Source organism: Quercus robur, chromosome 4, assembly GCF_932294415.1.
Source record: "Quercus robur chromosome 4, dhQueRobu3.1, whole genome shotgun sequence".
In the NCBI taxonomy this organism is placed as follows: domain Eukaryota; kingdom Viridiplantae; phylum Streptophyta; class Magnoliopsida; order Fagales; family Fagaceae; genus Quercus; species Quercus robur.
This window is the reverse complement of record NC_065537.1, coordinates 49,297,724-49,315,045: the sequence shown is the minus strand read 5'-3', so window position 1 is coordinate 49,315,045 and position 17,322 is coordinate 49,297,724. Positions and strand designations below refer to the sequence as shown.

At 35.2% G+C, this 17,322-nt stretch overlaps 2 protein-coding genes, 1 long non-coding RNA gene and 1 pseudogene across 11 annotated transcripts in view; 2 read left to right on the top strand and 2 right to left on the bottom strand.

Moving 5' to 3' along the window:
- Positions 1–17,322, bottom strand: part of LOC126722701 (organelle RRM domain-containing protein 1, chloroplastic-like) — a 53,245-nt pseudogene that overhangs the window by 7,770 nt on the left and 28,153 nt on the right.
- Positions 1–17,322, top strand: part of LOC126722699 (protein SUPPRESSOR OF K(+) TRANSPORT GROWTH DEFECT 1-like) — a 55,704-nt gene that overhangs the window by 29,286 nt on the left and 9,096 nt on the right. The gene's annotated exons all lie outside the window — the stretch shown is intronic.
- LOC126722698 (uncharacterized) overlaps positions 98–17,322 on the bottom strand; it is a 76,722-nt gene continuing 59,497 nt past the window's right edge. The window contains exons 5-13 of one of the 9 annotated variants that reach the window (XR_007654038.1): positions 3,841–4,013; positions 3,601–3,676; positions 2,543–2,629; positions 1,852–1,932; positions 1,733–1,765; positions 1,403–1,456; positions 1,253–1,294; positions 388–621; positions 206–315 (exon numbers count right to left, since the gene is read on the bottom strand). Coding sequence is in view for 2 of the 9 variants with exons in the window: in XM_050425854.1 (XP_050281811.1) it covers positions 217–315; positions 388–419 (131 nt within the window). In the remaining 7 variants the exon portion in view is untranslated. Of the gene's footprint in view, positions 316–387; positions 622–1,252; positions 1,295–1,402; positions 1,457–1,732; positions 1,766–1,851; positions 1,933–2,542; positions 2,630–3,600; positions 3,677–3,840; positions 4,014–17,322 lie in introns of all 9 variants that reach the window. The other 8 variants (XR_007654037.1, XR_007654036.1, XR_007654035.1 and 5 more) reach the window with 8 other exon arrangements.
- Positions 7,079–8,955, top strand: LOC126722704 (uncharacterized). The gene is made up of 3 exons (XR_007654039.1): positions 7,079–7,265; positions 7,605–7,645; positions 8,601–8,955. It is a non-coding gene; the product is annotated as an uncharacterized LOC126722704 (long non-coding RNA).

Genomic DNA, 17,322 nt, shown 5'->3' with positions numbered 1-17,322 from the left:
CTTAGTAGAAAACACTTGAAGATGTCAATTGAAATATAACTACAAGATTCTTGGAAAATTTCTTCATACATAAGTGATAAGTCACTACTATGGTGTATAAAGTTTAAGAGAAGTTTCTGAAGGATAAACACATTGGAAGCTTGTTTGCTCTAATACAATTACAACATTACTATATGCAAGGGACCCCAAATATTTATATAAGCTCGAGACAAACAATCAACTCTCACTTAGCAATGGTGATTCAATGTCATCCTCTGAATTATTGCTTGAAGGTGCCCCAGGTTCAAGCAGGCAAGCAAAACATAAAGAAATCATCTGAGGAGATTAAGATTCAGAGTTAGTTAAGAGAGAGAGAGAGAGAAGGGGGGGGGGGGCGTATGTGCTTACCATGCATATAGATGCGCATATAATACTGAAACCTTTGCAGTTGAAAGGAGCACTGCTAGATAAGAACCATGCGGAAACAACAATTTAACTTGTTAGCAATACATATGAATTGATTCTAACACTCAACTAAATAAAAGATGAGTTAGTCCACTCACAAGTCAATGGACTCATTACAAGTGGTGATAACAAACTTGATAATGATTCCACACCAGCCACAAATCCTTGTGCTTTTCCCTGCACAAACAATTAAGCATGCATGTCAATGGAGTGACCACAGTTCAAGTGCTTTGTAATTTATTTAGCTCAAGAAGTAACTCAACACAGAGCAAGTTATTTTGATATGGGAGAACCCCATATCTACTTTGATTTTTTTTTTCGTTTAGCGTACTCCTGAAATTCTCTATCAATCAAGCGAATGCAGCAATTTCATTCGATATCTATACATAAATAATCGAAAGAGAAAAATAATTGGACCAATTTGCCAAGAAAGCCGCCACTTTAAACTCAAAACTCACTACTATGTCATGCTGATCTGATTTGTACTGAACACATGATGATGAATCTACCTGATTTTTCCCAACTGAGTTCAAAGTTCAATCTAAAGAAGTAGAAAACATCCAAGTCTAGATGAGTAGTGTGACACATGAGATGATAGCATTAGCTTTCCTCAAACAACGTTATTTAATTTAGCAGCCTCACTCTACATATGACAATACCGAGAATACAGAAACTAGGTCTTTCTTTATATTGGTAGTAAGAGCAGAAGTTTTTTTTTTTTTGGTGGAAATCATAATTTTCCAGAAAGAATATCAAGAACTATGAAATGCAGAACTGTAGGTAATGGGATCATAGGTATTTTTCAAACCTGATCGTTTGAGCTCGATGCTCTTGAAATAATGGCATAAGTCTGCATGTAATTTGACGGGAAAAATTGAAAGACCATTAGAATTAAAGGTGAACTGAATAACCACATTGAATATTATTTTATGAAAGAATTGATGATTCCAATACTTACAGCAGGTCTTACAAGGACAACTAACACTTTAAATGTGGCAGCCATGAATGGTACCTGCATTGTGGCAATGTTACATTGTTACTGACTGAGAAATGTATCCACAGTTGAAAAAAATAAAAAGACCTAGGAAAATTTTAGTTTTTACTTTCACAAAGTCTTGATTAACACATGATTGATTTTATAACTCCTAAAGGAGGAATAGAAACCATAAAATTCAAAATAGCCTAAAGAAAAATCAAATAAATAAAAGATTCTGCTCAAGTGTTTCTGTGTCAGAAATTTTTCCTTTAGAATAGAGTTAAATAAAACATTCATCAAGTGTGTACATACCCATGGCGCCCATGCAAGGCCATTGAATAATGCCTGCACAGCAAAAAGAACCATTAGTTTTTCTTTTCTTTTGTAATTTGTGCTAGGGGTATTAAAAGTAAAAATTATAAGCGACTTACATAAGCTATTGATGCAAGTATTCCTATGCACAATATCACCTTCTCTCCAACCAATGGATTTATTAGTGGAAGCACCAACATCTGGAAGCAAACCACAAACCGAACATATTATAGGAAGAGAATTTCTTAAGGATTTTAAATTTTTCATAAAGGAAAACAACATCCTTAACATGAACATCATACGGATTATTTTGGACAAGAGAGAATTCATGTATGCCAGTAGTATGACAGCGCTCTTATCTTATTATAAGCTATTAGGAATCAAGTATTAAGAGGCACAGTACTCTCAATTCCAGAACTCATTAAATAAACTTCTTAATTATAAAAATTTTCAAATATGAAAAATATTGTGCTCATTAAGAGGGGAAACAATAAAACCAAATAACAACCCTAAGAATTGTTTCATTTTTATAACCACGATGCCTTAGCATTGTTTTCTATCCAGAAGACAAATTAACAACCATTACAACACCAACTGGCAGAATTCTTATTTTGATAACTTTAAAGCAACCAAGCAGAGGATTTAGAGAAAAACTCTAGCATATGCCAAGCAGATAACAAAATAACATGCTAGCAGATATTGATATGCTACCTTGACTGATGGCTAAAGAATAATTCACATCTTCAGTATAAGGGAATATCAATCTCTTAAGTAAATAAAAGGAAACTTTTGCTCTATAATACACTTCACCTGTGAAATAATTGAACCGAATCCCACAAGCATCAGAATTTCTGAGAACTCATTTTTGTCAAAACCAAAAGCTGCCTTCAGATAGTACTGCACTGGTAGTAGCATAACCATCATGTCATTGAATCAAAAAGAAAACATTGTTTCACGAACTATCATTACTCAACGTCATGGATTGGTTAAATTGCAATTATCTTATGAGCAGATAAATCTAGCACTATCTTATCCTAAACTATTGATTAATAAGAAAGCCATTGGCTTTGTAGTCCCTAGCAAGTCTGAAGCATAAAACCTTTTCTTTTTCTGCATGGGTTTCAGCGCAAAAGTTCTCAAATTACTCTGGTGGGTTCAGGACATATGCTTGTGACAACTGTTAAGCAACCAAGTCATGACTCCTCTGATTCAAACTCCCCTGAATAAAGCTCTCCAGTGTCTCCTGCTTCATGTCTTAAGTCTACCAATTTCTCTTTCTCCTAGTCCTTCCACATTCTATTTCTATAAGTTCTATGAAATATTTCCTTTAAAACTGGACATCTTTAGTTTTATATTATAATCAAAATTATTTTTATCTATTTTTGGAGTAAGCATATTGCAAACAAATCCAACTCCTACAAGGTACATTTACAGGGCATTTCCCCTTTCTCCCTTTTGTTTGATTTCTCCTCCGCTTTTCAACCCAAATCACACAATGTGCCAATTACTAATTTATAATGACAATCGGATTTTGGCCAAATTTAGATTGGTGGCAACAATAAGCCTCACAAAACCTTTCTATTGTATACAAGGTTTTTTTTCAAAATAATTGCACAATAAGCCTCACAAAACCTTTCTGTTGCATACAAGGTTTTTTTTCAAAGTAATTGCTTTAAAGATTCTGACTGAAACTACTCTGGAATGGCTGAATGAATATGTTGTCTGTCAAAAAGTAAAAAAAAAAAAAAAAAATTATATATATATATATATATTTGAAATATCTGATGTTATATGATGGTACCAAGAGGAAATTGCAGCATGCAACCATCTATTTGCTTGTTAAAGTGACAAACTAATAGGAAACATACCATTAAGACAAAGTTGATGCCAGACTTTCCCAACTCAAAGAAGAAAGAAACCAGAGATATGCCCCTTAATGTCGGACTGTAACATAAAAACGAAGCGCTTGTAGCCAGACAAAGAAAATTTATAATGTTTTGCAGCTAAAAAGGTTTGGTTGCAAAGACTGCCTAAGAGATTTTAGATATGGTATTTACGTAATGCAAGAAGAGAATATTTTAAGCTGTCTCGATTATAGACAAAATTACCTTCTCATAACTATTGTAGCAGCATCTTTCATTGATTTGTATCGTTTCTGGATAATTTTAATTGGCGTAGTTAAGCAAGCTGAATCTTGGTCCCTCTTTGGAGCCAGCTTAACCGTCTCAACCAGAAAGAGTTGCATATAAACTGGACAAAAGATCAAGAGAGCTATTGAAACCTGAAACAAAAGGCTGAAATGGTAAAATGAATTGACAAGAGGAAAATTTGACAGAATTAAGGCCGTCTGGCTAATGCTGAATTTAAAGCAGCAACATACAGGAAAAAATGTACTTTTCTGGGAGAAAAAGTGCCAGAAGATTTCCCAAGACATGCGAAGCAGCACAAAGGCCTGTTATCCAACTAAAAGCTGCTGCCCTCTTATTCTCTTCAACAACATCCGCCTGCAAAAGATGGGAAAATGAGACCCCTCAATATTCCCTATTCATGATTATCAATCACTGAGGAATAACTCTTACCGTATAAGCAATAGCAATGCAGAAAATACTCCCTTGACTTAGAATAAAAGATATTATACGAAGCACATAGTAAGCATATACAAATCCTGTAGACTGATTCCAGGCAAGTATAGCTGAAAAAAGAATACAGAAAAATCAAATTTGTAAATTCACTTGATGATCTTGACAATATCATTAATGTACTGCTAATAGCATCGTACAGAGAAAGCATTAATGTCATTCACAATTTTGAAAGGTAATCATGTACAGTTGTAATTGAAATTTACCCTTTTTTTTTCTTTTATATTTGTTCTTTCAATGTGTATGGTCGAACTATAATTACATTTTACTCTTCTTTGTCTCTCATCTTTCATACATCATGTAGGGTGCTCATCTTACTCTAGATCAGTTTCAGATGAATGACGTAGTCAGTAGCCATTCATTCAATCAGAATCAGCAGGAATTCAAAATTTTTCATGTGTTTGTCAGATATATAATCCACCAAAAACAAAAAAGATCACCTTACCCTTCAATAATAAAAAAGTTCTTGGCCAGACTATCTGTCAGATTTGTTTAGCTTGAAGCCAAATTCATGCCTTAGAAATGGTTTCTGGGTTTGAATGGTAAATCATCAATCTTTTGACACGCACTGACGCACATGATCTGTGGTTTCCCATCCACTATCTTCAAAAGCATTTGTGACTTCTTCTTTTTTAGAGGAAAAGCATTTGAAACTCTAATAGTACTGAATCATATTAAATTTTAAAAAGAATTATAATTGAAAAAAAATAATAATAATAATAGTGAAACAGCAAGGACAAACACATAATATTAATGCAACACATATTAGGGGTTTCATATCCATATATAATTCTCATAGTTCAGAAGGAAATATATAACAGCATTGTACATGTAACTTCACAGAATCATGAAAGTTGTTCAAACGAAACATACCAAAAGGGAAAATAGAAGTGGTTATAGTAAGAAGGAGCAGTGGTTTACGCCCATGTTCATCTGCAAGCTGACCTAAAAGTGGAAGCACCACCATCTTGAAAATTCCAACCACCTGCATGCATTTAAAATATATATGTCAAAACTTAATTTAAAGACAATTTCCCCGGTTGTCTTTCCCAGTCTTCTTCTGCATCTCATGTTAACAAGAAATTGCTTTTTGAATCGTTCAATGCAATCATATGATTAAAATCAAATTGAGAAGCATAAAGTAAAACAATTATCTTTTGAACAATGTTAGATACACAATATTTTTCACAATAAATTTCAGAATTGTTGAGTTATCAAGTTGTTATTTATTTATTTTTTTTTTAAATTTGAAACCACTACGAATACCACTTTATTATCTATACTTGGAAAAATGACTCTTAAAGTTATGGTACAACAGCATGCATCCTATAAAGTTAAGTTGAGCCGAGAACAGTTTAAAGGACCATAAGTTGATCATCTCAAGTGTCTTGATAAGTTTGCCGCTTGTCTATATATCAAAAGCCAAATTATAAAGACACATACTAATGTGAGACTGAGAGGGAATGAGGAAAGCTAGAAGGTGAGCTCTAGCAAGTCTAGAGTTTATTTCTCCCCTAATGTCTCTGTTAATCTCAGATCCTCTCTCTGTGATGTCCTTGGCTTCCACTCTACCCCCAACCTAGGTAAATATCTTGGCTTCCCTCTGAAACATGTGGGTGCCTCTTCTCAGGACTATAGCTCTATTATTGAGAGAGCTCATGCTAAGTTGGCTGGCTGGAAAGCAAACTTGTTATCTTTTGCTGGCAGAGTTGTTCTTTCTCAAGCCACCATTTCTGCCATTCCTTCTTATATTAGCTGTTTTAGCCAAGCTAAGATGGAGACTTTTCCATGAAAAAGAGTCCCTTGAACCTTGCTCTGATACATGGTCTGCAATAAAATAAAAAAGGGCAATACTATCTTTTCTAAATGCACCAGATGGCAAATTGGGAGTAACTCTTTCAGCTGAAATTATGGTATGACAAGTTGTGTCCTCTTGGTATTGTGAAAAACCTCATTGAAGGTCCTCTGACATTGATGAGGAAAAATTATAGTTAAAGATGTAATCTCTAATGGGGTTTTGGAACCTCCACTGCATCTCTCCTTTGTTATCTCTTCCTAGAACTTATCAACTCATCAAGGCCATTCCCATCAGGGCTGTCTCTACTACTGATGATTCCATCATTTGGGAATCTTCACCTTCTGGGGACTTTGATCTTAAAAATGCTAGATTTTTTTTAAAAATAACTATAAAACCCAAACAATATTATTAGTTAGGTAACGTTTGAAACTAATTTGATTTCTAACAATTCGAGTCCAGAGGACACAATTTTGGGGAGCTGAGATGTCCACGTAGGCCTGGAAATTGAGTTCATTGGACTCAGTTTCTGTACATGGAAATCGAGTCTTATGGACTCGGTTTTTGTTCATGGAAATCGAGCCCAAAATACTCGGTTTGGGAAGCTCACGCCGGGTGCGAGGTGACACAGAAAACGGCACCGAGTGAAGCTCACGCCGCCAGCAGCGTGAGCCAAACGTCCAACCCGATACGACGGAGAGGACAGCTAGCACTAAGCGCACCATCAATGCAGTAACGGAAATATCAAAAAATCAGGAGAAGATAATGGCAAGTCCGACAAATATGTTACCGAATCTTCAACAGTCAACTGCGCATTTATCCTCTCCATGTACGCTATAGTCTGAACCACACATCACGGAGGAGCCGAATATTGCACCATCTAGCCCCGTTAATATGGGTGAGTGAATCACTGTCCCTTTACCTATATAGTAATATAGTACTATATATACAGTTCCGCAGCGTATTACTACCGCTATTTCTCACAAATCTAAAGAACTCTTCGCGAAAACTAGGGTTTTGAGGTTCTGATCCCTCTGATTTCCAGCCATGGAAGGAGGCAACGCCCAAAAGTCGGAGAAGGCAAAGGCTGCTGGCAAGGGTAAATCTTCATCCTCTCTTCCTCACTTTTTCTCAAATTTCTGTTTGTGGTCTGAGACTATGACTCGGAAAATCAAAGAAAATTAGACTTCTTTTATGTCTGAATTCTCATCTTTTGAAACATGGACCTTAAGTTTTCAGATCATAAACGAACCACACGGTTTTAATTGAGGTGGGTTTTTTCTGGGTGATCGAGATAATATCAAAAATTAGATAATCCGCAGCCAAACGGAGCTTTTACCCAAAAAAAAAAAAAAAAAAAACCTATTTGGGGTCTTTAAAAATTTCATGTCAAGGATCTTGTTGTGCTTAACTTGGATTATCTTACTGATTTTCTCAGGAAGCCAGCAAAAAATATACAAGTTCGTGAGGCCATTCCAGGTATTCTCGAATTTGTCATACATTTGATATATCAAATTTTTGGTTGGTAACTGTGTTGAGTTTGCTTTATTGTGTGCAAGTGTAACTATGGAAATTGAGATTTGTTGAAGTATTATTTTGAGAGAAGGGAATATGATTAGGAATAGGGTATCAGGGAATTTAAGATCGGTGTCTGCCAATATAGTTAGCTAATTTAGAACCCCATATAGTAGATGGGGGCATACATGATCCATTCCCGGATGGATGGCTGACGCTCAGGTTGCTAATATGTATATGTTTGAATGAGAGGTTAACTCAAAGTTTTTTCGTTTATCTTTGCCTAAGTCCGAATAACAAACTGTCATGGATATGGTAGCTTGAATTTTAGGACAAGATGGCCCAAATTCCTTCGATGGAGGAGGAATTTCACTCTACTGCTATTGATATCATTCAAACCATTTATAAATAATAAATTATTTGTTTTATTTGTTTTTTATGACCAATAAATAAGTATTAGCAGGATGTTAGGTTGTTTGCTTGAAAATTGAAGACTGATCTGGAAATATGTAGTCAAAGCCAGAATCTTCTCTGATTAAATCCATACTATATTTGGAATGAGTGTTTCCTCAACTCAGAAGGCAGTTTTACTTTATGTAGGAATTAGGTCAATGCATTATTCGGTTTACATTTTAAATATCCAAACGTTCTTTGTATCCAAACTCCAATGTTGGTCTCTGACATCTAGGGACTCTTCCTGGTTGCGTGTGTTACTCATGCTGATTTTGTTAAGCTAATGATTATTATGCAAGTGTTTAGGGTAGGGTATGTATTTCCTAAGAAACTGGGGGTCTCAGACCAATCAATTTAATTTTAGATCAAGATTTGTATCTTGGCTCATTTGAGTTAAGTTCTGCTTATGGTACTATTTTTTAATTGTTTGTTAGTTATAATATATTTTGGTGAATCTTGAATGCAGTGCATTGTGTGCTTGCGGACATTTACATCAGAGGCGAAGTGCAAGGAACATAAAGCAAAGCACACCTCCGAATCTGATGGTACTGCTTGATTCCCCCATCTCAAAAATTGAATAAATTGATCAGAGAGAACATCCTAGAGACATGTCAAGAAAATTATCATCTCATATTAAAGCTTTCTACTTTAATTCCAATGAGTCCTAACAATCATGTTTGCTTTCTGTGTATTGTATAATTTGTGTGCTTGAGAGGGTGAGAGTGGTTGATACTTGTTTCCTTTTGTTAAAGCAAAACACAATGTTTTATTATATTATGAACTATCAATGCCATTGGTCATGAAAGCTTGTTTAGTTATAATGCCCTCGATTATGAATATAAATGCCCTTGCTTATGTTGAAAGAGTTGTCTTACTTGGCCCATTGATCAAGTGCTTGCACTGGATCCAGATAATTTCCAATTGTGAATCTGACTTTGGAAGGTCTAGAGGAGTAAAGGGGGTGATGTTATTGTAATGGCACATTTCCTGCCATTTCGATGGCTGCAGTAATACATTAAGTAGTTTTCTCATGGGTCATTGCTTCCCTTTGGATACAGCTTGAAACAATTGGGTATTCAGTTTTCTTTTCTCTAGTGTCTATCATGATCATGGATGATTGATTTCCTTCAGTCATCACTATAAGAAAATTGAAACCATTGCTTTCTAGTGTTCAATTGCGATTCAAATTGCAACGGTTGTCAGGATATGACCTCAATTCACCAAATCTTAGGCCATGTTCGGCTCAATTTTCGTATCTCAACACTCAAATCTCATCCCTATAACTCATTATCCAATTCTCATATTTTTAACTCAATTTTCTCATAACTCTACTTGCAATGTGTTTGGATGGAAATTCTCAGTGGTTTTTTTAAATCAAAAACTCAACTTTAAGCAAAGTTATGAGACCCACGAAAATTAGCACTTTGCAAAATGCACAGAACAGCTAAATTGAGTACCTGCATAGACATTCTCTCTCCACTTCACAATCTATTCGCATATCTTTATATGTTTTTGCAAAACCTACTATTTTCTTATTCTCCGCCTCTCTTTCTTCGCCCCTCTCCTCTTCCTCTCACTTTACCTTTGTGTCTCCTCTTCCTCTTATTATTTTTGAATTCGTCATCTAGTAGTGCACTGAAGGAGTTCTCCTCCATTTTCCTTTTGTCTTTGTGTTTGAAATCGAGAGTACAAACCCTCGAGAGGCTCGAGCCCAAGTTCGACTACAACCCAGGATCTAGAACATGTATCTCTCTTTCTCTCTCTCTCTCTCCTCGTTTTTCTCCAAGCTGTTGTCTAGCTAATGATGGATGAAGTTTTTGTATATCATACTTGGGTTTTGTAATTATGGGTCAGGTGATTTTTATTCCCTCATTGATCAGAATTGTAGATGAGGACCCATGGCTTCTTGCAACCAAAGGAGATGGGATACCACTACAAACTTCATAACACACATGGACACCCAAGAGTAGAGACTGAAGCTACAAATTTTGCAAGAGCTTTCAGAGATGTTGAACTTACTTGGAAACCAAAACAAATGTTAAGGGAAAGTGAAAGTAAAGGAAAAGTAAGAGAAAAACAAAAGGTTGGCACATGCACAGTGAAAGATCGTTGGTCATCAATTAGTGCTCCGCACTTGATGGTGATAATACATATGGGTGAGACCCATTTATTTGAGCAAAATTACAAAATTGCCATAATAATTCTATTTTCATAATTCAGAAACAACAAAAAAAATGTTCTCAATTTTCACTTTTCACAACCCTAACTCAATTTTTTGAGTTATGAGTTATGAAAATTGAGAATGAAAATCATGCCAAACAAATGGAATGAATGTGGGCCTTACAAAAAGTGAGTTTTGCTTTATAGAAATTGAGTGAAGAGTGATGACAATCACTCTAAATTGACTCCTACTACACCGCCTCCAACAAGCTACACTAGAACTAGTTGTGAATACCCACCCAGCATGCCTGTGTATGTTACTTGTTAAGCATTTGGTCATGGAAGATACAAGGTTGCCCATAAGGCCATAACCTTCTCTCTTGGATACTTTTTTTTTTTGATACCAAACAAAGGAAGAGTTCATACATGGTTATATAGAGCAGGATTGTACCACCTGTGATACAAAAGTTTGTTAATTGTCTGTTTAGCAAAACATCACACAACCTTAACTATTACATGAGGAGCAACTAAAGTATTGCAAAATAAACCATGTTGAGAAAGAAAGTTCAGATCAGCTATCCTACTACTATCCAGCCAATCTGCGCTTTTCCTCAATTTGAAAACTTGATGGAGATTAACGCTGTCGATTAAGAACAAAACGTGCTTGATGCCATAGTTTTTAGTTATGATACCAGCTTCCATCATTGCTTCAAGTAGAGCTCCTATTGCTGTGTTGGCGAGACTGCAATTAACCCTTGAAAACATTTCTACTTCCTGCATATTTACAGCTACAAAAGCGTACGCTCTCCTTTGTGGCTTCTTTCTTCTTGCTTCAGCTAATTTGATGATGAGCTGATATTGCCCTGCAGCTGTGAGATGGGCTGACTTGGTTGCTCTAAACTCTCTGGTATGATGGAGTTGACCTGCATAAGACTTCCTGTACCTGCAAGATAGATTTTTGGCTATTAGTATAACCTCTAAAGGATTTAGGTTAAAGCCTTGGTGAAGCATAGGGATGGCAACGGGTCGGGTTCGGGCCGGGTTTTTTCATACCCGGACCCGACCCATGGGTCTTAGCCCGCGGCCCGGACCCGGCCCGTTTACTAAACGGATTTTTTTTTCGGGGCCCGGACCCTCCGCTGTCGGGCCCCACGGGCCCCGCGAGCCCCGTTTAGGCCAACCAGATTTGGGCCCAACCCAAAAAAAAAAAAAATGAAAAGAAGAAGAAGAGAATTGAAGCCTAAACAGAGTCTAACGAAAATCTAATCACACTTTCCTCTTTTTTCCTCTTGAAAATGCAATCTATCAAAACTAACTATTCCTCTTTTTTCTCACACTTAATCGGTAACCAAACAGAGCCAGAAAATCACGATTAACAAACCCAAAATCACAAACACAAAAATCCCAAAATCACAAACACAGAAATCATTGAATATACATGTTTAAATAAAAATAATTACAACATTTTCTCGGCTATTTTCTTGCCATCCAAACGGATCCAAGATCTAACAAACCAACCCATTTTCTCAGCTTCTTTTCTCGGTCGAATTGCAGAGACAGTACAGCAGTTCGACACGTATTCTTCAACGACAAGTTGTTTGGGGGTTTGGTGGCTTCGAATTCGCTGAAAAACAATGGGGATTTCGATCAGAGGGTGAAGGAAATGTTGAGTACGAAATGTCCATCGCTAGTGTACGGGTTTTCTGGGCTTGGTTGGGGCTGTCGTGGTGAGAAGAAAGGAGAGTGAGTGAGGCTTGGTTGTGGCTGTGGTGGTCAGAGGAGAGGAGAGTGAGTGAGTGAGAGTGGGAGAGGAAAGTGATGGAGGCGTGTGTGTGAGAGAGCTGAGAGATGAAGAGGGAGAGGCGGAGCTGAAATGAGGAGAAGAATAGAAAAATCTAGGGTTTTCAACTATATATATATATATATATATATATGTGTGTGAGGGTAATTTAGTAATTATATATATATATAACCGGGTCTTATCCGGGTCGGGTTTCGGGTTTTTTTGATAAAACCCGGACCCGCTTCAGGTTTTTTTTTTTTAAACCCATACCCGACCCTATTCTTTATCGGACCGGATAAAATCCGGCCCATTAGGGTCGGACCAGACCGGGTATCCGCGGGTCGGATCTAAATTGCCATCCCTAGTGAAGCATTCTGTTTCTGTGATTCCAAATTAACCACAAAACAATGAACAAAAATTATCATGATAATCAAAACTCATACAAAATTACACTTGATATTACTCAAATGATTGATAGGCACATTCAAATACATAGTCAAGATTGTGTTTTGATAAATATTCAAATTCTCACTTCCAAAATGACTAAATATTAACTCAAACAAAAATTAAACCAAAGCTATAAGAGGGAGAGAGAGGAGTTGTGATAGGGAACTCAAAAAGCATAACACAAAAAAGTATTAACCCAAGATAGAATTATAAGAAACACAATGATTCGTCAACCTAAAGTTGGGTTGCAAGAAAGAATGAAAAAAAAAATTAATTAAGAACTTAAAAGGCGAAGCATAAAAATATCATTTCCCATATAATATTTTAGAAATTTGACAAACTTTCTCAATTTCCAAACTTTCTCTCCCTAATATCAAAAGTATAGAAAACATATATAAAAAATTGTATAAGTCAAAGAAGAAAAGAAACAACTACTTTCAGGACCTAAAATACAACAAAGTCATACTTCAAGAAAAATAAAAAGGTTACCTTTAATACGTTAAACATTTTCTAAAACTATATCATCTTTCTATCTCTATCAATATATCATGCTATTATTTTGGGAGTCTTTGATTGATATTATTCCTTTATGAGGTGGTACATATTCTCAAAATTATGTTATTATATTTAAGTTTCAAAAAAATTATTCAAATTCATCATCCTCTTAAAGGAGATTACCATGATAATAATAAGAAATCATCCTAAAATTGCACTTAGTGTTGGTTTGGATAGCACTTAAACGTGCTGCATCTGCGTTTTTTTTTTTTTTTTTGCCGCAACTGTTGATCCGATCTTTGTGAACAGTGCACTTATGCACTATTCACAAGTCCCACAAACTCCACTTTTTATTAACTTTTTCATTAAAAATGGGTCTCACGGTACTATTTACACATTTAAAAATTATTTTGTTACAGTGTTTTCAGTTTTCAGTTTTCAATTTCAGCAAAATAAGTTCTATCCAAACAGACCATTAATATTACACAAATATAGGCACACTCAAATGCATAATCAATATTGTGTTTTGATATAAATTCAATTATCACTTCCAAAATAACTAAGTATTAACTAAAAAAAAAAATCAAACCAAGGCTAAGAGAGAGAGAGAGAGAGAGAGAGAGAGAGAGAGAGAGAGAGAGTACTTGTGATGGGGAACTCAAAAACACAACACCAATAATTTTTTATTTTATTTTTTTGATAACTACAATGCAATGATTCACAAGTAGAGTTTTAAAAAACACAATGATTCATCAATCTAAGATACGAAGAAAAATAGTAAAAATAAAAGATATAGTAATAAACACCAAATTATCCTAGTCATGCTATGTAAGAGAATAACATTATATTTCTTATATACTATTTTTATAATTCAATAAGATAACATCTATGAAATCAAAGAAAAGAAAAAAGATAACAACTTAAAAACACAAAACTAAATCACGTCAACCTAAAGTAGAGTTATAAAGAGCACAAAAATTTATAAACCGAAAGTAGAGATGCAAAAAAGAAAAAAAAGAAAAAAAGAAATCCACCAAAAAATGAAAAAAAAAAAAAAAAAGAGAGAAAGAGGGAGAGAGAAATAACATTTTGTCAATGAGAAAACTATGCATAGAATGTGAGAGTGAATTGCATATTTATAATAAGAGAATAGAAATAAAAAGAGCCAAAACTAAAAGGAAAATAAAGGGATAGAGGAAGAATGGTATTAAGGTAGTAGCAGTGGGGATATGAAAAGGTAAAATGGTGGGGAAAGGTTGAAGAATGTGTAAAAATAAGTTGGATAATTAATGATGAGAAGATGGTGAGTTTTTTTTTTTTTTTTTTTTTTTGAGAATGGAGAAGATGATGAGTTGAGAGAGAGAAAAGATGATTGATTATAGAGAATGTGTGAAGTGGAAACGAAAAAAAAAAAAAAAAAATTGTGAGACGATGATGATGTAACTCAACCGGAGAGCGTAACAACAATAAATTACGATTAGAAGCTAATTTGAATTATGATTGTGTTTCAAGTTTCAAATTTAACATATTATATATGACTGCGTGACTTATCTTATTACTTTTTTATACATATATAAGATAAAAATTTTATTTTAACGTAATCTAAGTGTATATGTGTGAAGCCTGCTCTTAGAGATTTGAACCGCGACTTTTACCTGGGATACTCCACAAGCACTTATATTTGTAAAGTTACCATCACGCCAAGGAGGTGATTATCTCGTTACCTGATAAAACCAAAAATATGTCTCTTCAAATATGGGCACACATTTCCAAAACAATGCCCGATTTTTGTCCAAACGTGCTCCACAACCTCAATCACAGGATATGACAACCATCATGGGACAACGGACAAGTAATAATGTATATTCCGTCATCCACGTACATGCCAAGGTATAAGGAATTCCTAATATAAAGCATTGGAGAAATTTTAATCTGGCATCATATGATGCAAAAGTTCGATGTTTAAGAGTTGTGGAGGTGATATTAATTTGACGTGTTTCTAAGGCTTTAGGAGCATAAAATTCCATGGCTCTTGAGATGAGAGGTTATGGTGACTTACAAATGGATCAATAACCACCTGATGAGAGTTTTGAACTTTAGATAGATTTAAGTGTATTATTAAACAACAAATTCATTTGATTAGTTGAATTTAGTTGCCAAGTGCCTTAGCTAAATTGGCATTTTTCCATGCTCAAAATGCTTAGAGATCTAAAGGGGAAATGATTCGAATTATGAAATTAGCAGCATATTATAATTATCTTTAAAATAAAATAAAAATTACTTGTGCTATGGCCCTCTTGTCCATTTTGCTATTCCTCCTAGAGGAGAGACTACCCATCCACTTGCTTGCACGCCAGCCCCCGTTTCACACCTTATGGTCTTTGGGTTAGCAAACGACATGTTGTGTCGTATCCTAATGGCCCATTGTATGTTTTTGAGTGAGAGAAGCGTCTTTAGGTAGACTTTTTGGTATATATGTACAGACAAATGGATTGTCCTCTTCAGTTTTTAACTTTCATTCCTAGAAGCGACGTAGTTGAAAGACAAGCAATTGTAGACATCCTATCCTGTTTAGGCATATTCCTGAGGATCTCGGTCTTGATGATGAAGAAGTCTTCCTAATCACTACGGAACTGATCAACACCGTATATTAAATACAACTCATGCCACAAAGACTCGAGCCCATTTTTCAAACCCAAATCCATCTCAAAGTGAAGTGAGTCACTACTAATTAAAAGTAACAAATTCACATAAACTGTATTTAAAACTTACTTCATGGCAAATCCATGTGAATTGCATATGGTAATTTCACACTAAAACTACTTTAAAACAACATAAAAATTCTAATAGAAAAAAACTCAATAAAATACATTATTAACTAAATACCCAACATGTGAATTGCATATGTGGACCTGAACGTGCTATCCAAACCAACCTAAATTGCAAGTTGTAAACCGCTCAAACCACAATAGGATAATTTGAGTGCAAGTCTAGTCAACTCATGGTTGGATACCACAAACAAACTCAATAAAATAAAGTGGTACTTTACACTTTCCTAAAAACAAAAAGTAGAACTCTAAGAACTGAAGCTTTAAAACTAAAGAAAAGCTACTGAACGCAGTTGCGACGCCACGTTGGGTTCAAGGTGTTCCTGGGAACAACCTGACCTGAAAAAAATATATATATATAAAAATTTAAATTTTATTATTTGTTTACCCATTAAAAAAAAAAAAAAAAAAAGAACACCCTCAGCAAAATCAGGAACACTCTCAACATTTTTATGACAAACAAATTTTGAACTAAAATCTTAAAAAAAAAAAAAAAATGGTTACAAAGCAAGCCCAAAAAACAAAAAAGCCCAACGTCAATCTTAAACAAAACCATCCCCAACCAGATTTTTAAATTAAAATACATTATTAACTAAATACAAAACTGGCCCAACCCAAACGTATTCTCAAAAAAAAAAAAAAAAAAAAAAGAAACCCAATGGAATACGCTTCCGCCGAATTTTTTTTCTAAATAACAATAAATATTAAAAAATTTAGTTAATTGTCACATTTCAAAACAATTTTGAAAACTAGCATCTCGAGTATCTAAAACTCGAGTTCCAAGATAAAACTCGAGTTTTTAAGTCTCGATTTGTAAGTGGATTAAGTTAAATTGGGAAAAAAATCAGGCTGAAAATCGAGTTTTAAAAACTCGATTTCCATTAATTGAGAAAAAACGCCGCTATAGGTCTGTAAAACGTCACTATAGATCTTAAAAATGCCACTATAGGACCCCCTAAACCTGTACTTATAAAAAAATTTTTGCAGAAAAACGCCGCTATAGGGATTTAAAACGTCACTGTAAGGCTTAAAAACGCCACTATAGGTAAAAAAATTTTGCATGGAAATCGAGTTTTAAAGACTCGAGATCTATGTGGCATTTACACACTTGCACAACAAGTCTTTTGGACTCGAGTTATAATATGGATCTCGAGTTTCTAAAACTCGAGATGTTAGTTTTCTTAATTCTCTGAAAACGTTCCTAACTTACTATTTTGAATGGCTGATGGATGATGTTATGCACAATACCTCCGCTTCCGCCGATTAAAATCAGCTAAAAGCAGAAACCACCAAAAAGAAAAAAAACCTCAACAACGCTTAGCCGGTTAGCCTCCGCCTGAAACCTCATCATCAAGAAGCGCGACGCGGCGACGGCGCCTCCACCTGAAACTCGAGCAACTGAGCTTGGATCGGGCATTGGAGATCGGAGATCGGATCAGAGCTTGCGACGCCGACGCTTGGCCTCGAATCCTTCC